General features: G+C 41.6%; 1 protein-coding gene across 8 annotated transcripts in view; it reads left to right on the top strand.

Annotated features, from left to right (window-relative positions):
• The window catches only part of LOC102055209 (collagen alpha-1(XV) chain), a 129791-nt gene that overhangs the window by 62470 nt on the left and 40859 nt on the right, over window positions 1-26462 (top strand). For all 8 annotated transcript variants that reach the window (XM_055705364.1, XM_055705363.1, XM_055705362.1 and 5 more), the window contains exons 14-24: window positions 1314-1349; window positions 1854-2006; window positions 6519-6587; window positions 9433-9477; window positions 11882-11917; window positions 15636-15698; window positions 16580-16615; window positions 16709-16792; window positions 23166-23231; window positions 24185-24220; window positions 25801-25863. In XM_055705364.1, coding sequence (XP_055561339.1) covers window positions 1314-1349; window positions 1854-2006; window positions 6519-6587; window positions 9433-9477; window positions 11882-11917; window positions 15636-15698; window positions 16580-16615; window positions 16709-16792; window positions 23166-23231; window positions 24185-24220; window positions 25801-25863 — 687 coding nt within the window. The remainder of the gene's footprint in view (window positions 1-1313; window positions 1350-1853; window positions 2007-6518; window positions 6588-9432; window positions 9478-11881; window positions 11918-15635; window positions 15699-16579; window positions 16616-16708; window positions 16793-23165; window positions 23232-24184; window positions 24221-25800; window positions 25864-26462) is intronic.

Below are 26462 nucleotides of genomic sequence, written 5' to 3'. Positions count from 1 at the left end.
CAGGAACAGCAGCAATGCCCTGGCCACCTGCCAGCCCCAGCGCATTGCCACTGCTGCTATCAGGATGTTCCCGGGCACAGCGCAGTAAGGTGATAAGCAGTACAGCAGTAGGGCAAGCAGTGAAATAAAAAAGAGATAACAGCTATAAATTTGTTCTTGTATCTGCTGTGATCAGTGGTATGTGTTTTACGCAAAGGAGTCTAAGAATAGAAATAAGTCTAGGTGAAGTAAACTGAATCTAATCCACATATTTTAAGAAGAGAAGGATGTGGAAAGGGAAGCAACTGGAATAAAGATTAAATTTTCAAAAAGGGCATAATCCTCAAAAAAAAAAAAAGGACACTTCACTGAGCCTGTTTTCTGCATTGTGTATATTTGATAAAAACCCCGTAACTAGAAACAAAGCACTACATATCTGCACCTGCTCAATACAATCCTCAGCACTTTGGGAAAATAGGATTTTTCCATTTCTGCTACTCTTTTTTTCTGAAAACCTTGATTAATCTATATTGCAATACCTTATTTTTAATCATCATTCCCAAATAATCCAGAGAAGATTATGGGGAAAATCTGCAGGATGCACTGAAAGTAAACTCAGTTTGTTCCTTGGAGTGAATTTTGATGTGGTTTTTTGCCATTACTTTTGGAAGAAAACATTGTTAGCATTTTACTCCTGGTTCTTACTCATTTTTTTCAGATCTTACTCAAGTAATATTTCTGTTGAATGAGTAAGGACAGGAGCCTGCCAATATAGCGATTAATTTCATTAGATTCAGTGCAATTTGGAAAAGAAGTATTTGCATGCTGTGACTTTCTGTCTATTCTGTGAACTAGAAGTGGAAAAAACAGTATCTAAGTGAAGTGTATAAAAGCAAATCAAATAGCTTGACTGCTCCAGAGGAGCCTTAAAATCATACTCATCATGCCCCTGGTTTGGGACGGTGCCCTCGACAACTTGTGTGGGATCAGTTTCTGCTTCTGTTATGTCCCATGAGGGTTTTGACATGTACGTTCAAAAGCAAGAGGATGTGACCTGCAATGCTTAATTCTGTGTGCTCCAGACCTTTAAAATCTGCAGCAATAATTGAGACACAAGTTTGCATACTGTCTGCATACTAGACGAGAGCTATTGGTTTGTTACCATAACGCCTGAATTACAGATTGTTTTCTTTTTGACTAAGAGGTCTAATGTTTCATGTAAAGGATATTATGACATCAAATTAAACAACACAGAAATCTAATACCATAACTGTGCTTTTGTTGCTTATCTCGTGTTCTTACTGTAAGTAATTAAGATTGGTTTTCTTTTACAGGGTGATCGAGGTCTTCCTGGTTCTGTTGGTCCAAAGGTAAAAAAAAAAGAAGTGTTTCTATGGGATAACAGTGTCACTGTAATACAGCACATCACTTAAAAGGGCTGAGAAGCCCTAAACATTATTACTGCCAAACCTAATGAAGTCAGCAAGCCTGGCTTCTCAGCTGGCTGACATACTTCTCTAAGAAGTGTAGCCAGGAGACTGAGGAAGGTGATTCTTCCCCCCGCCTGGCTCTCATGAGACCCACCTGGAGTACTGTGTTCAGTTCTGGGGCCCCCAGCACGAGGCACAGACCTGCCTGGCCGGGTCCAGAGGGCCATAAAGATGGTCGGGGGGTGTGCTGCATCCCTGGAAGGGCTCAGGGCCAGGCTGGACAGGGCTCGGAGCCTGGTGGAAGGTGTCCCCATGGCAGGAGGACAGAACTAGATGGTCTTTAAGGTCTCTTCCAACCCAACCCATTCCATGATTCTATGATTATACTTACTTGCATCTACTTAGGCATGTTCAGTATACCAATAGACTGACCTTTTATTTTAGGGTGATACTGGAGTCCCTGGATCAATAGGCCTCAAAGGAGAAGCTGGAGCTGTTGGGTCTCCTGGGAAACCTGGACCTCCAGGACCTCCTGGATCCCCTGGGCCTCCTGGACCTCCTGGGCCTCCAGGACTAAGCTACAATATGGGATTTGAGGTATTTTGCTATTATGGGGTTTGTTGTAGCTATGGATCTGCTTCCTTCAGGGGAGGGGCAGCATTATCACCTGTATATTTTACAGCTATTTAAGGCTGAATTGATGACAGATAAAGTCATTTGCTCTAGACTGAAATTTGCCTAGGAGTAGCCTACAATGCCTTTTACATTTGACCATATAATTGGCCATGCTTAGACCATGGAAGTAATAGAGTTCTTTGGGCAATTTTCATGTAACTATTTGGTAGTAACAGGTGCTATTTTTGATGCTTATATAATTGCTAATATAAATACTCAAATACTGTATGACCAGGGAAAACTTCCTTAGCACTTTCTTTTCATTTAAATAATTTAGCGCAATGATCTAAATATACATACAGACCTGCCAGTATTCTTTAAAACTGAACTGCAGGTCCCCCTTAAGGTATGACTTACGCTGTCATTCTTGAAGCCACAAATTTAGTTAAGGCAAGTCACATATGTAATGTGTAAATACAGAGACAGATGTTGGACATCTGACCTCACGGTCCGTTCTACTCACAATAAAAAGGTTCTATTATAAAAAAAAAAAAAAAAGGGTAGATGCTACTCTTTCTACTCCTGAAATTAATATCCTGAGCACTTTAAAATACAAGATCTGGCCAACTCAAGCTGAGTTTTATGTGTCATTTGAGAACTCATTTAGATTATTTCTTTGGAGCAGAAAGTGGCTTCGCATACAGAAAGGCAAGGGGAGCACACTCAAGATCAAGAGCTAGAGCTACTCCAATTAACATCTTTGGGAAGAGAGGCTGACAAATTGCCTACATCAGTATTCACATATGAGTCTTCCCTTTTTTTCTTTTTCCAGGCATTTTTCATTTCTAATTTAGCTGTTTGGCTCAGGAAAGTCTTTCCAGAGTTCTCCTTTTTGTATATCATGGGATATAATACAATTTTGCATAGAAACCGAGGGCAGTTTCATCAGAGCATTAAGCAATGTTTGACCAAAGCTACTGGCCATCTGCAGAACAGCTGCAGTGAAGTGGTGGTGTTTAAAAGATACCAGTTTACTCACACATTTCTTCTCGCATCTAGACTACCCCTTTTGTATTTCCTCTAGAAATACCCCTTTTGTATTTCCACTCCAGAGACACTTTAAGTACTCCAGATGCAGAGGTGACCACTAATACTTGTTTAGAGACATATTCTGATTTCTGATGCCTGACTAATGTTGTACTATATACACTACTGGTTAATAATTTCACTGCTGTCAGTGGATGTCAGTGGACAAAAAACTCTCTCCAGCAAGTTCTTAGTTGCCAGCATGGCAATTGTTAGTGAGGAACAGCACAAAGCCTAAGCGTACAAATACTCCCTTCTCTTAACTTAGGTGTGCTATAAAGGCTGGTACAGAGTCTCACCTGAATAAATATGCACTCGTCTCAGGATGAGATAAGAACTACCAGCAAGCCACATCTTCGTCCTTAGGCCTGGTCTGAGTTTTAGCCCAGGATGATGGCTTCTCTGACTTACAGCCATCTTCTGTGACCCTTGAGGAGCCAGTGTTAAGAGAGACTCCACTCTTCCCCATTCACACCATTTGAGTGGAAGCCAGCTTTGCCTCTCTTTGACACCAAAGAGCTTCCCTGCAGGTAGGTGCTTAGGACCAGACTCTGCCACCTCTGATACCTAAGTCTCAGAGGAGCCAAGTTAGCAGATGATCAGGAGAGATGAAAACTGGAAGTCCCCACTTTTATAGACACAGACACAGAAGGATCCCAGCTCTGACTGCGCAACACTATCTTGACTGGCTTCATCTTGAACTTCATCTAGTCCAAACAGAACTGGCATGGCTGTCATTTCCCTGAGAGGGGAATACTACTGTTAACAGACTTGCTAGTTTAGCTGATCTTTTGCATGCCCACCCCTGCCATCTGCTAAGGCAGCGCTGTGGTCTGCTGGTTCAATGGGGCAGCACTACCTTTTGCTTGGCAGTCTGTTTGTTGCTGTAAGGCTGCTTCTGTAAAGCATTCCTGTTAGCACTTGTTAGCATCTGTGATCAGCTATGTGCAAAAACCAAATGGCATGGGGTTTGCTGGCACTTATGCTTGCCAAAAGAACAGTTTGAGCTGCAGAAGGTACCTGGTAAACCCATTAAAAACATGCAGATGTCAAAAGCGATGGTGTGTTATATAAAGCAGGCATCAAGTGCTCTTCTAAAGGGAAAAATAAATTGGCACAGTGGAGGCAAGGGAAAGAAGGACCCAGAAACACAGCTTGTGGTTTACCCTAAGTAACGAGTGTTTGGTTAAACAGGATAAACAGAATATCAGCAGATTTTCTGTTTATATTTGATATACTGGCAGCTGATAGAGGGGCACAACGAAAGCCTGAGTAACATTCAGTCTCAGGTGAAGCTGCATAAAAGGACTTGAGGCCACCTGATGACTCAGCGTCTCCCACCTTGGTCCCCTAAAGGAAAGACCTGATTCCAGCCATGTGCTCCTTCTGCTTCTCCTGTTCTTGCTCTCGTGGAGCTGGTGGAAAAGGGCAAAAGAATGAGGTCTATCTTTTTCACTGCAGTCAGATCAGTTGATGTTTTCCAGACTTTGGCGCTAGGTTGTTATTCCATAGCAGCTTAAACTGATCTCATTGGTCTTCCTTTCCCTTATAGCATCACAAAGGTACATCAGACCTATGGTAATCTGAGCCATTTCCAGTCAGTAACTAGCAGATAGCTAAGCAGGCGAGGAGTGTGGGTCCTCTAATCAGGATAAGCTGACACAAGGGCTCGTTGCCACCAAGAGGTGTAGATTCTGCTTTGCTCCTGCTCTTCCTCCCATCTGCAGCCGTTCCTGGCACATGCCTGCCCTTCACATGCACTGACATCCAGTGTTCCATCAATCCTTCCACAAGCCAATTTAATTTATTAAAACTTTAGAGAACCATCCCACCCCCAAAAAGTAATGTATTTTCTGCCATTTTAGTGATATAAAGTGGCTCACGGGAAAGTGAGAGGATTTAACAGTGCACAGAGGGTGAAAATGAAGCCTGTATGGCTGTGAGCAGGGAAGCAGAGCAAACAAAGGTCAAGATTTTTCCCTTTTCAGAAAAGGAAACAATTAAGCCAGCATAGCTGCATTTAAAACTGCAGCTAAAAGCAAGCAAACAGTTCCCTGCTGACATGGTTCATCCAGACGGTTTGAAGCACAGTCTGACGAGTTCTAGATTAGGCATAAGGCAAGGGGTAGGAACATGTGGCTGTGGTGGGGGTCAGGGTAAAACAGATAATTGTGGCAGCCTGCAGTTTTATTGCTTTGGCTGCTTTGGCACTGGGAGCTCCTGGTTCTGCCATGGATTTGGAATATCGTGGTCAGAACAGTGAGAGCTGGAGAGAGATTGCTGCTTTCTGTGTAGTGTCCTTTAAAACCCCTACAAAATCTCCACAGGAAATATGAATGCTGCTCTCAAGGTCTTCCACTTCACAGACACCTTTCTGAAGTCAGCAGAAAGCCACGACAATAGTCAGTGGGCTGGAGCACATGACCTGGGGGAAAGACTCAGGGAACTGAGCTTGGTTTGGAGAAGGCTCAAGCATTTTAGCAGCCTTCTGATACCTAAAAGGAGGTTATTGAGAAGACACATGGCCAGGATCTTTACAGTGGTGCACAGAGTGATGAGCAACAACAGTCCTAAATTGAAACAGAGGAGGTCCTGAATTCATAGAAGTGAAATATTTTTCACTTTGACAACAGCCAAATGTTGGAACAGGTGCTTGCTGTGGCTGCAGAACTCTGTCTCTTGAAGGTCCCAAGACCTGAGGGGACAAAGCCCTGAGCACCCTGATTTGAATCCAGTGTTGATGCTGCTTTCAATGGCAGGTTGGACTAAGTAGCCTCTGAGATCCCTACCACATAATTAATTCTGCAATTTTGTGATAGAACATTTTTTTTTTCTGCTCAATTTCATTTCAGTACACTGTATTTTAGGAAGGGTTTCAACATTAAACTGTGATAATTGTGAAGGACCTTTCTTTTTGAATAATGATTGCTGCTCTTAAGAAACTGCCTGCAAGTTCTCCTTGCCTTAAATCAGTATACGTAACCCTTACTCATTGTCACAGTATGTCAGTAGCCAGGTGGCAGGTAAATGCTAAACAGAAAATTACTGCTACAGCATGCTTAAACATAGCACGTGCCTAAAACAGTGATGCCATCTCACTTCTGCCTGACACTGTCCAGCCTGAAGAGCTGGAGAAATGGTGTCAAACTGGCAAGACTGTAAAGGCCAGGGTTTCTGTAAGGAAGATCAACACGCCCTTATCACATTTGAGTGGAGCCTATCTCCAGAACATCAAGAATTGGTCAAAAAAAGGTTAATGAGAAAAGATAAAAATATTTCTGTTCAGTATCTTTTAATATTTTTTTACAGGACTCCAGAAAACAGAACAGTTGAGGGAATAAAGAGACAGAAAAAAAAAAAAAAAAAGATAAATTCTTAAATTCTGTAGCATCTTTTCTCTTCCATTAGGACATGGAAGGATCAGGTACCATTAGCCTGTTAAGTGAATCCAGCATTCCAGGATTAAGAGGGCCAAAGGTAAGTAGATGTTCTTGGGGAGGGGAGTGCTGTTTGTTGTTGGGGTGTTTTGTTTGGTTTTTTTTTCAAAAACAAAAGCGTCCTCTCTGCTTTTGTGAAATACATAGCCCCAGTCAGCTATAGATTTGGAGTCACTGCACTGGATTCAGGTTTTCTAGAATGACATTACAATACCTGTGTTCTCCAAAGAATTTGCATTATATTTCTCTGATACCTTGTTAGCTGATGATTTTTACATTCTCTTCCAGTATATTTTTGAGAGATTAAAGGATGAAATAGGTGGTTTCGTATTTCTTGTTCTACCCTAACAGATGCCCTTCTTCTATATGAAGATGAATTATATATACTAATGAAACTGAAATGTTATAGTCTGATAGTCAAATGTGCATAATCTGAAATACCATTTTTAAATTAAAAAAATGTTCCCAATAGTGTGGGAGCAATGTCCCAGAAGAAGGGATATTTTTTCCTCCGTCACCGTGTCTTGGGAGATTTTTGCTTGTATGGGCCACTTTAAAACACCAAATATGGTATATAGGAATACAATGCGTCAGGACTTACCAGATCATTTAGATTTGTCTTCATTCTAAGCAATTACATCAAAACTGCAGCCTATAATGCCTTCCCCAAAGCAGGCAATTGCCCAGTGTTCCTCCCAGAGCCGTCGGCATTGTTCTAGTTTGGGCTTCAGAAGTCTGGCCCTCTGTTCACTCCAAAAGAAACAGACTTTCAAAGCCTAGCATTAACAGAATAAGCTTTGGTGCTCAAGTTTGAGAAAGTGCTGCTGCTGCTGACTGTGGCCAGACTGAATGCTAGGCCGCAGCGCAGCATTGCTGCAAATGAGGCAGACCAGGCACTGGAGCACATCAGAAAGGGCGTTGCCAACAGGTACAGGGTGGTTATTATAACCCTTTACTCAGGGCTCGTGAGGCTGCATTGACATACAGAATCCTTTTTGGTTTTTGTACCCCACTTCAAGAAGGATGTGGAGAAGCCAGAGACAGCCCAGCAGAAAGCTGTGCAGCTGGCATGGCCCTTGCGTGCGTGACCACTGAGGAGAGGCTTGAAGGAGCTCAGGTGGCTCGGTCTGGCCGAAAGGAGACAAGGGCATGATCTGATAGCTGCTTGCAAGTCTTTGAGGGGCAGCTGCAAATATGATGAAGCAAAACTGTTCCTTGCAGTGCCAGACAGTGCAACAAGGGACAGGGGTCACATTTTGCAGCTTGAGATGTTCAGGCAAAACCTTAGGAGACCTGTTCACTAGGAGGTTAGTGCAGAACCAGGGTGATGTGCCCAGGGAGGCTGTGGAATCTCTGTTCTCAGAAGTTTTCAAGACTTTGCTGGACAGAGACATGACTGACCTGACTGGGAGCTGGTGATGGTTCTGCTTCAAGGGGGTGACTGGGTTAGGTGGCCTCCAGAGGCCCTGCCCAACCCTGTTTCTGTGTTTCCATGAATCATCAGGAACAAACTGAACACAGGAGACAGGAGCAAGTTTGAGAAGCTCTTTACCATGCTGGCTTAAAGTTGTGAGTCACTGAAGTTACAGCTGACTCAGTTTAATAGCTTGGAGGCCTTTGCCCGCTCTTACATCTTTTCCTAGATACTAAAAAAGTGGCACAAAAAATACAGTTACAAAAATAAGAATAGAATTTGTTAGATGAAGCAAGCTAGTGTCCAAAATGAGATGTCCAAAACCAGTGCCAAAATTGCCCATTCTGAGCAGTGTAAAGGGCCGCCTTACTCTCAGTTTTGGTTTTATAACAGGCATTGTTTCCAAGTCACTCATCTATGAACACTGCAAAAATGTCTTTCTGCAGCTGAACAAAATCCTGGAATTTTGTTTTCCTATTACTGCTTAGTCACTCCACAAAGCTTGACTCAGAACATGAGGCACATAAAAACTGCCCTGTAATCATGAAAATGATTCTACATTCTTACTTGTACTGCATGAAAAGTATTATGAGCCACTTACACCCTATGACAACTCCAGAGGTTCTTGATTGTGAGCATCTTCTTCTAAGAGGGCTGTAACTCAAAGCAGCTGCTAGGACATAAATTACATTTATCTGCACTAAATTTGTATCTCTTGAATTTTTTATTACTTTCCTATGAGAAAGTAGTAGCTATGTTTTGAATGAAAAGTATCAGTTTTATTTTGCCTGTAGGCTCAGCAATCATTTCCAAGATTTCGATTCTCTTTCTTCCACAGATCAGTGTAAAGTTTTGTTGGTGTTTGGTTTATTAGTATCTTGTTTTCATATTCTCAATGAAGACAACTCAGTCATTTTGTTGAAAACTTTTTTTTTCATTCAGCTTTTTAAAATGATCAATAACAAAGTGGTGTTCATTTTACCATCAAAAGAGTCACAATGGTACTTTATGACTGAGGCAGGAGAGGAATTTGCATGCCCAAATGTTTGTTTCAAGCTACTTTTAAACTTGAACTGGCAAGACAATGCCGTGTTGCCTCCAAACTAGTAACATATCTTCATTTTAGCCAAGGAGGCAAATTACAAAAATTGTAAGCAATTGAAAGCAATCCCTTGCAACAAATGCAGTTGAACAACTTTATTTCTAATATTTTCTAAAATTATGTATAGCAAGCAGTGACAATATTATATATTTGTAGGAAAAAAAAATCTTTAGATTGTTGCACGATAATGTGGAGCAAGGCAGTATTTGTTAGAAAAAAAAAATGCTTGCATTTTATTACTCTCTCTTGATACTACTGGTCTCCAGCATTGGTTTTGTAACAATTGTGGTTATGAATTAGGTTTTTTTCTGAGAAACATATTATGAAATGCTACATGGATTTACCAGTAAATTCAGTGTAATTTTGTAGGGTTCTGCAGGAAGACATGGACAGCATGGGCCATTAGGACCAAAGGTACTCTATGTAACAAGGAACACTTGAAAACTAACCTATTTTGCTTTGGCATATGTTTTTTATTTCTATATTCCCAGCATTTGCCTTAACAAAACAGCTTTTGTTTAACATTTGCATACCAACTAAGGATAGGACAAATTTTGTTCCCATTTACCCTGGGTATCCACCCAGAATGTTTATTAATAGAGTTATTTCACATCCACACTGTAACATTTATTAAATTCCAGCTGGGCCATTACATTCCAGGGCACTTGGTGTAGCATGGCATTTTTGTTTAATTTTTTTAGGACATTTGGTAGTTTGTTACTCATTTATACATGACTCTGGTTTCCAAGAGATTACATGTATGCTGTTGAAAGAGAAACCTGCAGGAAGAGGCCTTCAGGCATGATCCCAGAAAGTGATAAGAAAACATTCTGGGAGGTGCTGGGGGGAAGAAGGGGGATGTCATGACTGCTTTGCCTTGGTTTTGGTTTGAGCTCAGTGGTGACTGAATTTTACCTCTTTGGTGCCACTGTTGGTTAAGTAACCCATGAGGAAGAAGCAGAGAGATGAAAAACCATAGGAAGAAAGGTCAGATTCGCAGAATGGGGCCTTAGGCAGGAGGAGGCTCTTTCTATTCCTGCGTAAAACTCAGGTACCAGTCAGGTTAATAGTACAGCATGACAACACTTTTCAAGCTCCCTAAATGTGGAGTTGCAGAAATGTGAAGTCTTCATTGCCCTGGGAACTGACAGCAACGTTGAGAGAACAGGAAATGGAAACCAATAGGCGGGGGCCCCCATCCTCTTTTCCTAAAATTTACACTCAAACAGACACAGCACTGGTCACTGACCAGCACATTCCAGCATGCATCTGTGTCAGAGAACAGCAGCAATCCAAGATCTGCCCAGTCCCTTACGTCTAGTCTGTAGAGCTCAGCTTATAGGGCTGAAAAAAGGCCCTTCATTGGGTACTGCTGCTGTTAACGATGGAGGACAACATTCCTTGGCAGTGAAAAAATCACGTGGTTGCACAGCATGTGTTAGTGAACTATACTGCAAAGGACTGGCTAGAATAGATGTGCTCTCACATCATGCTGCTCTATGGACAGGAGTAGGTGCTGAGTTTCCATGCCAAAAATACATATTTTTTTTGTTAAAAAATTATTCTCTGCCCTTAATTAGAAATTTTGTTTCTAAAATATTGTGAAAACAAGTCTCACAAAGATTTCTGAAATGGAGGTAGCATGATTCCTAGCATTTAAGAACTGGACTGGGACTGAAAAGATAGTCACAGACCTTGGCCAAGAGGCTTCACTGCCGCCTACACTAAGAGTTTAGTTGTTTAATCTTAAGTCATTCATCCCAAAGATCACGAAGGCAGAGAAAGGAACATACTATTGCCTGACATCTTACAAAATCAGGTACACTAGAGCAAAATTAATATAAAGTGGTTATAATACACTATCATTCTCATGGGAATGAATTTTACACCCACTTTTCATGGTTATAAATGACTCCACTAGGCAACAGTGGCAAAATACAACCACCGCCCACTTTCAAAACCCAAGAGCTAATGCATCATGAGTTTAAGGTATAGTTATGTTTCATGCATCCTTCATCCTACAAATATCCTAGCTAGTAGATCTGTGAAAAGAAGGCCTGCTGTAACTGAGGTTTTCTCTCTTTCCTAGCAAGTAAGTACAGATCCAAATTCTGCTCTCACTTTTATTATCATGAAAAACTGTTTCCGGTAAAAACCAGTCTACAGTATTCATGCATTCATGAGTATAAGCACTCCTAAAAGACAATAAGCATAAACAACATTTAAGGCAATGGCCTGTTTATATTCTCCATCTCAAATGAAATAAACTAAATTGCATGTTCTCAGTCTATAATGAAATCAAGGAATCATGTCTGCTCAGAGCCAGAGTAGTGCAGAATTAGTCCCAAAGGTGGAACAGTGCAGTACTCAGTACATTGCTCATGGTATGGCTCTGTGGCTGAGTGGATGGGGAGAGCAGTGGTCTGTGGGAAGCTGAGTTAACTGTGTTGAAGGAAGATGGTGGGTCATTTGTGGAGGCACAAGATTGTTCTGGCATTGGTAGATCTGGGGAATGTTACCATGTGCTGGTTTCAGACACCAAAACGAAGGTTCGGGTACGTGGCTTGGTAGATGCTTGGCAAAAACTATGTGTGGTGACCAGAAACTCTAAGGTGTGGGTAGGAAGTGGGAGGTTAAGCCCACAGAACCAATTCACAAATGCATGCTAAGCATCACTTTACCAAAAATATGCCCTGTTTTTGCTAATCATTTTACTCCATTCAGTCCCCTTTTTTGTAAGGAAAGTAACATACTTGTTTTAAATCCTTGTAATGACTGTTCAGTTTGATATTTGAGCCCTGCTGTGTCTCTGTTTCAGGGGGAAAGAGGCAACATTGGTCCACCAGGTTCAAAGGTGGGGAATTCATTTAACTTGATCTAAAACTTCAGTTGTTTCTTTCTCTTAATGCACTCAGTCAATAATGAATATTTCTTGCTCTGTCAGCATATTAAAGCCCAGGGAGGCTTATCTGGAAAAATCAGAACCCTTTCTCAGTGGAATTGCGTTTGTCAGGAGCCAGTGTAACTTCTGTTTAAAATATGGTTTAAATTGTATTTTAAATCCCCAGGTGCATGACGCCATGGTGCTTTGTGCGACCGTCTACCTTTTCGCCAGGACAAAAAGAGTATCAGCAAAGCTTATATAAAAAACTAAGTCCCACATGCCCCCCAGCTCCTTCCTCTCCCGGTGAGGCTCGCACTGCCCCCCGGAGCCCTCCCCACGGCACGGGTCTGCGGTCTGCGGTCTGCGCCCAGTCCCGGCTGCGCCCCGCGGAGAGCTCGGGGGCCGTGCGGGACCCCAGCCCGGTGCCCAGCACAGAGACTACTGCTGTCGCCTGTTTCTGTGCTAGAACCTGTTCACCACCGGCAGCCAGGCTCCTCCAGACCGCTCGGGAGGTGCAAGATTATAGAAGCGGTGGCTGGAAGGACCTCCAGAGGTCACCTAGCCCAGCACCGCCCCCCAAGCGGCGTTACCGCCAGGCCCAGACCGCATCAGCAATGCGTTCGTCTGTCGGAGCTTTAAATGCCTCCAGGGAGGTTCGGGCACTGCGGCTGCCGTGCTCCCTGCTTCGCTCTCCTCTTCGGAAAGGGGGTTTCCCTGGGGGCGCCGCCTGTGCCCCCGGCGGCGACCTGCCCCCCCCCCCCCCCGCGCTGCTGCTGCTGCTGCTCCGGGTGAGCCCGGGCCGGGCCCGGGGCTGCGCTGCCTCGCGCGGCGGGGGGCGGGGCGGAGGCACTGGCACCACCCCGGTCCGCTCGGGTTCGGGCTCCTGCCTGCAGCTGTGCCGCTGCCCGCAGCCCCGGCTGACTTTCCTGCCGTTTGCAGGCCTAAGCCAGCAGAGGGCGGGGCTGCGACTTGTAGAAAATGGGATAAAATAAAATAGAATAGAATAAAATAAAATAGAATAAAATACAATAAAATAAAACAGAATTAAATGAAATAAAGTAAAATAAAATAATAATAAGTAAAACAAAACCAAAAGCTTCACTTGCGTTTGGCATAGCACTGAAATCAAGAGTTGCTCTAGGAAACGAGATAAAAGCGATCATGAGTCTACCCTTCTGCTTGCTGAATATTTATGAGAGTATTATCACAGTCTTCTAACAGCATCTGCTTGTTTATTTTAAAAAAAACAACAATGTAGCAGGACTCTGCTTGCCATAAATTCCATCTGCTCTACATATTTTGAGTGTTGCCATGATATTTGTCAGCATAATTAAAGCTGATGCATTGATGCACGGGACAGTTGTTTAACTCTTCTTTTTAATCTGTTTGAGACTATGTGTTATTTTCTTAATTATTATGCATACAAGTGCTTTGTTATGCGGTCCTTGTTCCAGTAATAATTATTGTTGATGTGATGAATACGTTTCAAACACATGCATATATTGTAAGTGGAGTTATTACAGTGCTAGTTAAAAATAATCGATCTATCTCTTCAGTCCTCAGATTCAAAAAGATCTTAGTCCTCTTGTATTTGAGCAATGAGTTATATTCTTAAAATATGGAGTGAGTTAGAGATAAGAATGCCTCTGGATACATTTTACAGTAAAACATCTATCCTGGATCTTTTCTTCCAAATTAAATTTTATTTGGAGAATCAATTGGTGAAATTATTCAGCATTTGTAATAGTAGAAGGCTGATCTGCAGGTACCAGCATGCCTGAAATGGCAGTATTCTGTTGAGAAATACTGTTGGTCCAAGGTTATTTCCTCTGCCCCATTACATTTGCTCCAAATAGAAACATATAATTTTTCACAAGCACTGAAGAGACTTAAGTCCCAAGTACCATTTTTACTAGTCAGGTAGGTGCCTAAATCCCAGTAGTTGCTTAGGTGCCTAAGTCCCATTAGCATTCAGAGACACCTTTTATCCTGCACTCGTCTATAAAATGAAAATCAGAGTGCTTCAGAAGTTATTTTGACAAATGGAGTGTTTATTCCTGAACCACATGCTTTGCTGATCAAAAGCAAAAAATAGAAATAACAGTGAGAATATATTGCTTAATGAAGTGGACGCATTAAATCTTTTATGCTGGTGCTTCTGTAGTAAGGCATAAGAAGAGAGGGAATTTTGTGTCCTACAGACTATTAATTTGGATTTCTTCTATCACACCAGAAATGCTGCAGGGAAGACCATTTGACTTTGGATGCTTTGAAACTCTGTCGTTCTTCAAGACACTGCTGTAGACTATTAGATAATTCTCAGTGGGTTTTTTTGGGTCACATCCATCTATCCTAGCATCCTGTCTCCAGCTATGTCAGAAGCATGCACAGTTTGAGCAGATGCTTAGGTGCAATTTGGCCTTATGAAAGGCCAAGTATTGCATCATAGTTCTCCTAAGTGACTTCTTAGACTCCAGCAATTTATGAGTCGGGGACTTTCTCAGCTAGAAATGGTGTCTGAACCACAATTAGATCTCTTCAAGTAAACTTGATGTCTCCCCTGGAACTCATGCAAACTTCTACAATTTACAAGACCTTGGTGCAAGGTGCTCTGCCAATTTAATTATACATCCCGTGAACCTCTTCCAGCTATTTGCATTTGATGGTCGCTATTTCTTCTGTTAGAAGTGTGAGTCCTTAACCACTTTCTGCTTTTAGAAGCCTCTACAATATCCTTCACCCACCTCCTCATTTGTCTGTTTTCCAAGACATAGCTTACACTTATCTTTTTGACAGCTACTGAGCTGACCTTTAAGTGGAATTGTCTGTCTACTAGATTTTCATGATACTATGTACTGTAAAAGCCCAAATATATTTTCTTGAAGCAGAAGAAAAACCAAGAACTAAAACAGCCTTCTTCTAAAAAAAACCCCAAAATCCAACCCAAACAACAACAACAAAAGAAAAACCACCAAAACCCCCACTAACCAAACAAGCAAACAAACAAAAAATAGCCCCACTACTAAACCAAAGCAGGGCTAATCTGTCACTTGAATGAATTGTTAGGCTGTTCTGTGTCATTTCCTTTGCACTTTCATATGACAAGGAGAAAAAGAGCTGCAAAAAATGCAGTTCACTCTTTATCTGGTCCTTTAAGAATTTAGTCTTCTTTTATCCATTTTCCTCTGGGTGAACTGCGTTGTCATTACTGAGTGAAACCTGTTTTCCCCATAGAATAGAGTAACTGTCAGATTCTTAGCAGCAATATACAGTCTTGCATTAAACTAAAGCAGGGGCTATCAAACTTTTTGCCCCATATACCAAATCCCATGTGCATACAATGCCTCTTCCTCCTCATCCTCCAGCCTGGGAGTCACTTAACTGAAGGGTGGAAATAACCTGGGGAAAGCAACAGAAACCGACCTTTTGCTAAGTGGAGGTGAGAGCAGCAGAGAAGAATGGTTGAAGCTGCATTTTTTAAAAAAACTGCTCTGGAATTGGGAAAGAGTAGGAGGAGTGGAGGGAGCAGAGGACTGATGAGATGATGCTGACTCCACGGAGGCCCCACAGACCTGCCCTGTGGTCAGCCCATCCAGAGCCATCTGTGTCACTCCCAAGAGCGGCAGCCTCCTGCTTGCATGCAACTGGATACACTTTTGAGAGAATGACAGTGTATTTGTTGTGGCAGGGAATGCCGGGTACAGATGGAAAACCAGGCTTTCCTGGCATTGCTGGACGACCCGGAGATGTGGTGAGTAGGGCTGTCATCATCTGTGATCACCCAGCACACACAGGCTCCCAAGCCTAGGGCTTAAGGGTCACCAGGAGCCCTAACAGTACTGGCTAGCAGTGCAGGAGAGCCGGGGCTGGGTTTGTCCTGCTTAACCCAGACCAGCTGCCTCAGACACCAAGCATGGGAGCAGGGTGTCCCTTGCCCTTGCCTCCCTCATCTGACATCTCCAGAGGCTAGTTCTAATTCTTTGATGCTCCTTTTGCTTTTAATTATTCAGAAATCAGCTCTGCTTTTAATAAAAGAGAAGCTAACAGGCTCATAGGTGATTTTAATGTATTTCTGATGCTTAAGAGCTGCTAGGACTGCAGAGCCCTTTGGCCGGGAAGTCCCACAGCTTGTCCCCTGCCACCTCCCTCTCACTGGTGGCAGTGAAGCTGTCTGCTTCCCTGCTACAGTGAGCTGTGCTGAGGGGCTGAGCAAGTCTGGAAACAACCTGCCCGAAAACCGACTGTATAACGCACCTGTGCTCCCCTGCCTGGGGCCACTGGGCCATCCCAGGGACAGCTAATGCTGGAAAAGGAAGGAGCAGCCAGGCATGGCTGACCTCAGTGCACTGAAAGAAAGGCTTGTTGAATTAATCCCCAACTAATCAAATGCTGTGTGCCCGTTCTGCTGGTCACCTGTGAACTCTGTCAAGTGTGCTGGGAAATGCTTTCAGGCTTCAAATCCTCAGAGGGTCTGAGCTCAAAGCAGATGGCCCCACCCGTGGTTCGAAAGCGCTGGGACTGATCATTCTGTACCTGCATTTTACTGTTGTGCTTTCTGTGAAGCTAGAGAAAGCCCATTTTCAAAATTTTACCTTTTAAATCACTTACACCCATTTGTCTTATCACATGCAGGGTCCAAAAGGGGAGAAGGGTGACCCAGGACTGCAGGTGAGGTTGTGTGGATTTCATTCTTTCTCGGGAACCTGGGTGAAATGTAGTACTTAGTAAATGGGTTTTCCACCTGTAATGCTTTTGACATAGGGTGAACCAGGACAGAACGGGAATAGTATTGTGGGACCACCAGGACCACCAGGACCACCAGGACCAATCATAGCAATACCTGAGGTAAGTGTGTTTGTCAAGCATTAAAGTCTTTGTAACCCATCTTACAGAGAAGAAGGCACAAGCCGTTAACAAACTGGCAATGCTGCTGTTGATGTTCAGGTCATAAGTTTACTCCTCAAAACAAAAAAATCTCGATATGTCTTTATATCAAATGGATTTTTTTAAAAAAGACAAAATGGGGAGGAGAGTGGGTGAAGAGCTTATATACAAGAATTATGGGCTCACACTGAGAACTCACAAGCTGTCCAGGTGATTCTGCAGAGGTTGTGAACATGAAATAAAAATCAACAGAGAAATACAAAACTGGGAATGTTTAACAAAGCAAGCACCCAAGACACAGCAGTATGTAGGAGAGAGATAGGTTGCATTTTCTGACAGGTCTCCAATATACCAACCAGAGCACTGACTGTTGTGGAAGCAACAGCCCAAAGTATCAAAGGGTAAAACACTTGAAGCTCAGCAAAACTGCCTAATATCCTTTAGCTGCATGTATATTTTCTACATCAGCCTTTGCAAAAACAATACTAGTTAGCAGTATGAAGGCTAGACATTAGGATTAATTCCATTTCAAATCCTTGTGGTTGGCTTGATATGACATTGAGATCTGGAGGAGCCGTGAGTGGCTACAGGAAGTTCTTCACCTCTCAGAGCTGAAGGTGCCTGAGACAGCCAGACCCACAGAAACCACATAACAGCAGTAAGGAGTGATTTGTGGTTGCAAGAAGAGAAAGTGCCCAGGTGAGAAATCTGTGCTGGGGTAGCTGGGCACCAACATTAACACAAAGCTGAGCTACATACAACATTTTTTGTTGACTGAACCAACTAGGCTTTCAGTAACACTTCTGCTACTGATAGCAAATATAGCATAAATTGCCATCCCATAGCCCACATAAACAGTCCCAAAAGAGTTGGGTATTTTAATTAAGTTTACTTATTATCCACACAGAATCTTAGGATCCAAGATCTTGGATGAGCAAAATTACAGATTCACAGAAATGTTGGTTGGAAGGGGTGTCTGAAGATCATCTAGTTAAAAGTCCTGCTCAAAGTGGGACTTTAACCAGCTCTACACTTTATCATTTTTCTGTTGGTGTTTCTGGGAAGTTCCTCAATAACTGTGACAGAAATGCTGATGTAAAAATCATGTTCTTTCTCACAGCCCTGCCCTCATGGTGTCACTGCGGGGCCTCAGCTCTCATCAGTGACTAAACAGCTCTGTTTGCAGTACTAATGAACCTGAATGTGTTGTTCCTTAGCTCATTAATACTTGACAAAACACTGTGAGAGCCTCAGAGGGAGGACAGTATGTATAAAAAATGTAAAAAGATTATTGAAGCTAACAGCAAACTAATGACAGTAGTTAGCTGGAGGCTGCATAGCTCCCTACTATGCCCACGCATCTATGTAAGGGAAGAAACCTAGCCTCTGAGTTCTCCAGAACTGTATGAGCTACTTTCACCATGCTTTACAGAACTAAAGCCTGGTAGAAGCTGTATTGCGTTAGGTGTATTACAACCCATACAAAACTCCATTTCCTTCTCTGAACACCTTGGAGTTTAGGAAGCAAGTTCTCTTACGAAGTTGGGTGCATAGTATATGGGGCTTTATGTACATTTGTAACAAACAGATATTTGGGGAGGGGGAACAGCAAGAGCCATATATCCTCAAGTGCTTCAAATCCTCCGTGTTGTTAATCAGATGATTTATCGGAGGACTTGGTATGCTGGATTTTGATACAGTTGACTGAACATGTGCACGTGTAAGTATATGTCATTATGTGTAACACTGAGTTCTACCTACTTCACAAATGTTTGTATGAGAGCGGGACCTTTGATTACTATACATTTGCTGAGATAGAAGATTAAATTATCCAAATACATTTTGTTGACTTCTGTAGTTAGCTTCAGATAGGAAAAGAACTACTGCAAGTATCAATTGCAATTGGAATTACGGAACTAAAATAAATATCAGTACCAGCTGTTGTAATGTGGATATTGGCTTGACCTGGGTAGAGCAGCAGAGATCAATTAAGTGATCTACATGAACCACAGGGCAGCTAGAGAGATTGCTCCCCGGGTCAGGGTCTGTTGGTTCACTCATTTAACTGTTGTGTAGCCAGAGACAGCAATGCTTCTTGGGCTACAGAAGTCTGATGGACTGAGCTATCAAAGTTGGAAGTTTTCTTACGAAGGGCTGTGTGACTACAACTAAACAGATTTCAGGCTGCTTGATCAAATTAAAACAAATTAAAGAGCTGGTGCAGTTTCACTATTGTTGAAATATTAAGGTCTGACATTGGACTGCTGTCAGGCCTCACCGGTATCTGGCCAAAAGCATATTGATTGAGCTGCACTGGGAAGGGGAACTTAGTTTCCTCCTCATTTAACCTGGTCCCTAGGTGAACTGAGGGGATATGATCCCTTCAGGAACTGCTCCCAACACTGTGAAAAGACATGGTAAGATAAAAGTGAGGTCTGCAGTGGAACCTTGTCATTTTCAGGTTTTTGCAGTACCTACCAACACCGTGGGTCTCAGAGGCTTGCAGTCCTTTTTGTCTCTTCTCTTGCCTCCTGCTCTTGGTTGGGAAGTCAGCTCTGAGCTGTCCTGTTTAAAAACCAATGTCCCTCAGTTTGCTGCTGCTGGATATTCCAAAATACAATATTCCTCATCCCATATGGGCTAATTTGCTTTTTTGGAGCATAATCTCTGATACTTAGTGCATTTTCATGCACGGTATCACGATAACCAGTAAACCATATTAATTGTTGCTATGATTTTTATCTCACCAATTCAGTTTGATACAGTACAGAAATCTTACTGTATTTAAATTTAAAACTTTTAAACAATTACCTATTGCCACCATTTTTCCTCCATAGTTTAGGTACAAAACCTGAATGAAAGTCCTGGAGAAAGATTAATGTTGGGGGTCTAAAGGAAATGTCAAAAGATTGTTTCCTATGTTCTTTCTGTAGTCCTAATAAGGGTGTATTCATGCCATTTGAATATGAAGCTGAAGGTTTATTTAGAATCCAACCCAGGCAAGCATGCTAAAACCTATGGTTTCTCCCTCTTCATAGCCGTGAAGAAAATATGAAAAACAACATTGTCCTTACTTCGTGGTCAGCACTTTCTGAACTGATTTGATATGTTAAAAAATTGCATTGCTGGGTTGTTGCTATTAAAGCTGCTTGCACATCCAGAAAGGAAGATAAATATATACCTGGAGCAGGCTGTGAAGAGTGCAATCTTTTTCTCTTCTCATCATCCTTGTACCTTCTATTTTCATATCTTTTTCAGCACTCTCTACAGTTTTCTGACTTCCAACCACAATTTCCACTTGTAGCTAAACTCTGTTTATAAAATATACAAAGTGTTGGTCCCAAGCTCAGCAAAGCCTTTGGGATTCTTTCCACTGACTTCAGTACAGTTTGGATTGAGCCCAAAAAGAATGAATACTGAGTAATTCCACAATGCAAAGACAGTGTAAACCCAGGGCTCCTGGATTTCTTCCACCAGCTGTAGATAAAGCAGAGCAATTGCAGCAGCAGCACTCTTTTATTACTGTCATTAAAGTAACAGCCCATACAGAGCTGGGAATACAGTGGGACCAATGGCATCACGCTAGCCCTGGAGCAATGCAGCAGAGTGAGCTCACAGAGGGTGGGAGATGGAGTGCTGCCTGCAGCAATTAAACTCCCTTTTAATTTGACATTTTTCCAGTGGTTTTTGTAGAACACAAGGACAGGGAGCAGCACCCAGTAAAAGTAAAAGGCTTTAGCTGCATGAATCATGGTGCCAACATGACCCCAAAGTACAGAAAGTTGACCATACACTGCCACAATCAGATGGCATAGATAGGATATCTGATGTGACCAAGCAGGTCTGTTCTTTTTTGTGTCCTCCTTCACATCCCAGATTGTCCAGCACTATCCAAACTATCAAGCTGCAACAAGATCTTTTACCACCTCATACCAACACACTCTTCATGCCAGTCCCTCCACTGCCTTGCCCTCACCTCATCCAGAACCCACTCTTTCTTCTCTTGCTTCTTCTTCCTCGGCTGCTCTCTCTTCATTGGCTCTCAACCACTTAACAGAACCAGCCACAGCTGCACCTTATCTACATCGGCCAACCTGCCGCCCCTGAAGCCAACCCACAGTTGTATATTATCAATGCTAATTAACACAGCTTCATTCCTCTACAATTCCCCCTTCTTTTTTTTTTAACATTTCATACCTTATGTTTTTAACAATTATTACAACCTTTTTACAAATAATTTTTTCATACAGTCCTCTATAATTCCTCTACACTAGATTAGAAAAATAATAATCAGAGACTCGTAATTGGAAGTGACCTCTGGAGGCCATATGGTCAAACCTCCTATTCAAAGTAGGAGTAGCTTCAAACTTAGTTCTTGTATGCTGTATTATTGACAAATGTTGCAAAAGATTGTGATCTGATAGCATTGATCTGCACATGCACATCTGCAGAAGAGGCATTCAGATTTCACAATACCTCAGTGACAAAGTGCTTATTCATGTGTTAAGTGAATCCCCGGCACCTGAAGGCATGCCCTGCCCTAGTCTTGTGAAATTCAGAAGATTTTCGTCACATTGAATGGGAATATACTGTTGTACATAGAGCCTTATATTGAAATGGCTTGCCTGCTAAACAAGTGGACTAGTTCAAGGCTGTAATGAGGTTCTGCACACATTTCTGAATCCAAAACAAAGCTAAACTTTCACACAAAATGGGACTGTTGGAGTGAAAGAAATGAAAAAAATGACAAACTGATTAAGGATCTCTTTTCACCTACAACAATTACGTGGACCAAGAACTTACATATTGTCTGTCCTGAACTCTAACACATGACTATGTGATATAGTATTGGGAACATCCGTTCCAATAACGGATCAAAATGAAACCAAAGTGAAAGCCTAATCATAACACCAGGACAAGAATCTGACTGGGAACAGCCAACATGGATTTACTAAAGCAATTCATTCCTGGCTGAAATGATTGCTTGTCTGTGAACCAGGGATGGTCACTGGGTGTTGTACACCCTGACCTTAGCAGGGCTTCTGATGAAGTCTTCCATAGTCTTGCTATCACCAAGCTGGTGACCTATGAGGTGGATAAGCAAATGATAAAATAGGTGGCAAATTGGCTTAACTGACAGTTGCGCTTGGCATTCCTGTGATTGGTTCTGGAGTACTGTGTCCGGCTGTGAGGTTCCCACTACAAGAAGGATATTGATGTAATGGAGCCAGGCCTGCCAAGATGGCCGTGTGACTGGAGCACTGAGGGAACTGGGTCTGCTCAGCCTGGAGGAAAGAAGCCTAAGGAGAGACTGTTGCTGTCTACAACTACCTAACCAGAGGATACACAGAAGATGGAGGCACCCTCCTCTTGGAGGTGTATGGCAGTATATAAGTTGTAACAAACACAAGTTGGAACATGGGAAATTTTGATTAGATATAGGCAAAAACTTTGTACCCTGATGATGCTCAAATAGGGGAACCAGTTGTCCAGAGCAATTGTGGCATTCCCATCCTTAGAGGTGTTCAGGACTTAACTGGACAAGTCCCTGAGTGACCTGATCCAATTAGACCTGCACTGAGGAGGGCGTTGGACCAGATTATGTCCACAGGTCCCTGTCTACCTTCATTATTCTGATTCTGTGATCAAATTATGCAGAGATGCCCAAGGAAATGCTGAGGTCACTAATTCAGGCTAGGAGGCAGTACAGCAGCATTGCTATTGCACTGCTTGGTTCAGGCTTCTTGAGCCTGGGAGCTGATTAGCTTAGGTGCTGCTCCACATGCAAGTGACTATACTGTTTAGGGGGTCCCAGCCAGTTCCACTGACTGCAGGCACAGCAGCATGATCAGAACTAACTTAGGAATCACTGCAAGGCCGCGCTGCATAGTGTGATGCAGACACGTCCAGAACATAATTACAACTTCAACTCTACAACAGGATGAGTGTGGTCAGATTCACCATCTTAGAATGCCAGTGACATATTGGAATATAAAACCTTCATTTTGATCTTTATCTTACTGAAGAGAAATGACTTCAGGCTGCAACATTTGGTGTCATAGTTTTCAAATTAAAAATGAAATTTAGTTAATTAAAGTTTTGAAAGCATTACAAGATCCTTACATAATAAATGTAAAACGAATTCTAGGTTTTGTTATTCCAAATGTATAACAAAAACTAGAAGTAGGGAGCCTTCGCTATGGCCTTATTTGTGTTTTTCTCCCCATAGTTACAAAGAGATGCTTTAACTGTCTATACATTCCTAAAATTGTATGTGTGCCCTAGATAATTAATTTGGTATTTGAAATAACCCATTCCTTAACCACTTTTTTAGCTACTGCTCAATGATACAGAGGGAATTTTTAACTTTACTGGAATTAAAGGACTGCTTGGGCCTCCAGTGAGTATATGCTGCTTTATTATGTCTTCAGATTTGATCTATCTTCTGTGTCTCCTTTTGAGTATCAGCTAGAGCTGAGTTTCCTGTGCTTTAGAATTGTGTGCCTACTAACTTCAGCACAAAGCTCTGTGGAAGCACTTCAGGGCAGAACTGAGTTCTGTGTGAATTAATTGCTTTTACGCATATGTTTGGAAGAAAGGAACTGGCTTAGCTTTGAATCTGAGCTATATGCTTTGAATGACAGAAATGTGGAACTGATGCAAAAATAGGGACCAAGATTTAAATAGCATGTATTCCATTTTTTTCTATTGTTGTTTTTCAAATGGTAAAATGTTGGGATAAAGTATTTTGCTCAGTTCTGCTTGAGACTACAACTAGGAACACTATTCTCACATCAATTATAGCTGTGGATGAAAAGCTGGAAATTCTGAGAGCAACAGATGTGAAACTTCAGTTAAATGTTGAAAATTCAATTAAATATTTGAAATTCTAAATGATTCTTGGTAATGATTTCAAATTCCTAGGACTGGATCCAAAGAGAAATCTGCCTTTTCCAGGCTGTGGAGTCTATTCAAACTTGCCTGAAAGTCTACAATATATTGCACTTTGTAAAATTTTAATCCCCCCCAAACACAGCATCTGGCTTCAGAGCTAGTTTCATTTGTGGACTGTTGTTTGTGTATTTTACCTGTTTTCTTGTTTGTGAGCACAGTTCTCTCCCTCACATTCAATGCCTGATGAAACCAGGAAGACCAGAATGTGTGTACCTGATAGCAGAATTTCACTCTACATAGCCATAGTTTGAAAAAAACCCATGTTTTTTTATTAATACAACTGTCCCAAAATAAGTGTTTACGATATCTGTCAGTGAATGGGGAAGAAGGGATGCATGCTCTGTTTTGCAAGTCTGTAATGTGTTTTTTTAAGGGAGTGGGGTTTTTTGCATTTTGTAGGGGCCAGATGGCAAGCCAGGTCTACCAGGATTTCCTGTAAGTATTATGTTCCTTGGATTTAACTAAGTATTTTTCAATATAATTTAATATTTTAAAATCTTATATTGTACAGAATTTACACAAAGTCTAATACATTTTCATATGGGAGACTGTAGGTCTTGCTGGAATCAACAGCTACGGCAGAAATTAACTCTGCTGGAAATGAAGTATGCCATGATATGCACATCTCATATTTCTGCTTATCTTGGAATCAGTTCTGTAGTTTAAATCTAAATGTAGTTGATGAAAAACGACTACCTGAGGAAAAGACCTGTGCCATTTAGGAGAAACAAATGGAACAAATGGTCTTCTGGGAGTTATCTTCATATGTATGTGCAATTGTATTATTCTTTAGGCTTTTATTGTCACCACTACAAAAGTACAATAAAGCCCTGTAAGGTGTACCCTTTTGATTTTATCCTTTAGGAAGCATTATTTTTATACTAACAGACAAGTGCCACCATGTAAGCATTGCACAGCCGTAGTATCAAAAGGTGCCTTATACTATGACCCGTTTAAGTGCCTTGTGCTAAGACTGCCACAACATATAAACACTATCTGACTTGTGACTTCAGACAGTATTGTTTATACTATTATTTTTTTATTCTATATAATGTTATAGAATTATTTTCCCTTGTTATGATTGTTTTACAGTTCAGATGTGTACATACAGTCTCAGGATCCTTTGTCTATTGCCTGAGAATAACTGAAGAGAAAACTGAAAAATGATGTTGCCAAAAAGCTGGAAAATTGCCCAGAATTCTATGGAAGGTTGTTTACTAAGTCCTGGGTATTGTGGACTGCACAGAAAGCCAAAGAAAGGGGAAAAAACCTACCTAAAAAGACTTTTAGTTTGAAAAAAGAGCTATTAACATTTATAAAGTTACACAATGAATTCTTAGTCTCTCTGCCATTTACAGAATTTCTACAGACATAAAAATACCATTCTTTTCCTTATTTCAGGTCTTTTTCTTTACCTCTTCACTAGTGCAGAAATGTAGGCTTTAATTTAGTTCTTGGTGGGTAAAAAAAATGCTTCTGAATGCACTTATAATGGAAGATCATGAAACAAAATCTGATCTGAGTCGAATGCTTTCACCATAAAACAGATGCAGAAATTATCTTATTTTCAAACATGCAATCTCTATTTCAGATAATGATATTTTTTTAAGTACTGTTAAAAATATAGCTTCAGAAATTCTGTTGAAAATCAGTCTGGCTGAATCATCGTGGAGGAAGAGAGAATAGAGTAGGGAGGAAATAGAGAATTTTGGGATGAATTTCCACTATTATTATTGTTTGCATATTTCTCTTTGTGAATGTATATATCATCTACACTATGACAGACATCAGAGTTTTTTTGTTTTGTTCTTTTTAACACATTCTCCTTATATGAAATTTGTTTTAGGGAATACTTTGATTCAGGCAGCAATTTAGTCCTGTTAGAATTCTTAGATTGCAACCAGAGTGATTCAAGTTCAAATTTTCCAGTTATTGAAAATGACACTTGGTAAAATGGCCAGCTCCACATTCATAGCAGATCTCACCATGGATTTATGTACTTGTTTTTTGCCTAGGGCCCTCGGGGACCCAAAGGTGATACTGGTTTGCCTGGATCACAAGGACCCAAAGGACAACGGGTAAGAGAAAATGTGAAGGGAAGAGTACATGCTGCAAAATGTATTAGATGACAGATACTTAGCAGCATTAAAATGTTAATAATTCTAATTTTACTAGGGGTTGGGATGTTAATAAGTACATGTGAAATATTTACCAAGTGGAAATTGGAAGAGTGCTAAACAAAATACCTTGATATAATGCCACTGAGAGCTAACATTCCTGCCCCTGTGCTGAAATTCTGCAGTGCAGTATGTGCTTGGCAGAGTAAGTTTGCATGAACATTAAACACGAGGTGGCCTCTTCTTGCAAGTTGATAGTCTGTGCTGACACCCTGGGATCCTAACCAAAAGGCCAAATAAAAACCATGATTCATCTTTTCTTCCTTCTTTGGCACAGAGGACTTTGTCTACAGAATGAAAACTGCAGTTTTCCATTCCCAAATAAAGTTTAAGACTTGGGTAGTGCTTAGAATCCCTTCTCTTATTGCTGCACAACAGTATTGCTGTTGAGAGGAGACTAAGGACTGATGGCTATTTTGTAAATGTTGCAGCTCTTTTTCTGGTTTTCTGCCCTTTCTCACCCACCTGCAGGAAGCAGGGGAGAGGAACATCTAAGTTAT

Source organism: Falco cherrug, chromosome 3, assembly GCF_023634085.1.
Source record: "Falco cherrug isolate bFalChe1 chromosome 3, bFalChe1.pri, whole genome shotgun sequence".
NCBI lineage: Eukaryota > Metazoa > Chordata > Aves > Falconiformes > Falconidae > Falco > Falco cherrug.
This window is presented reverse-complemented; position numbering and strand designations above follow the sequence as displayed.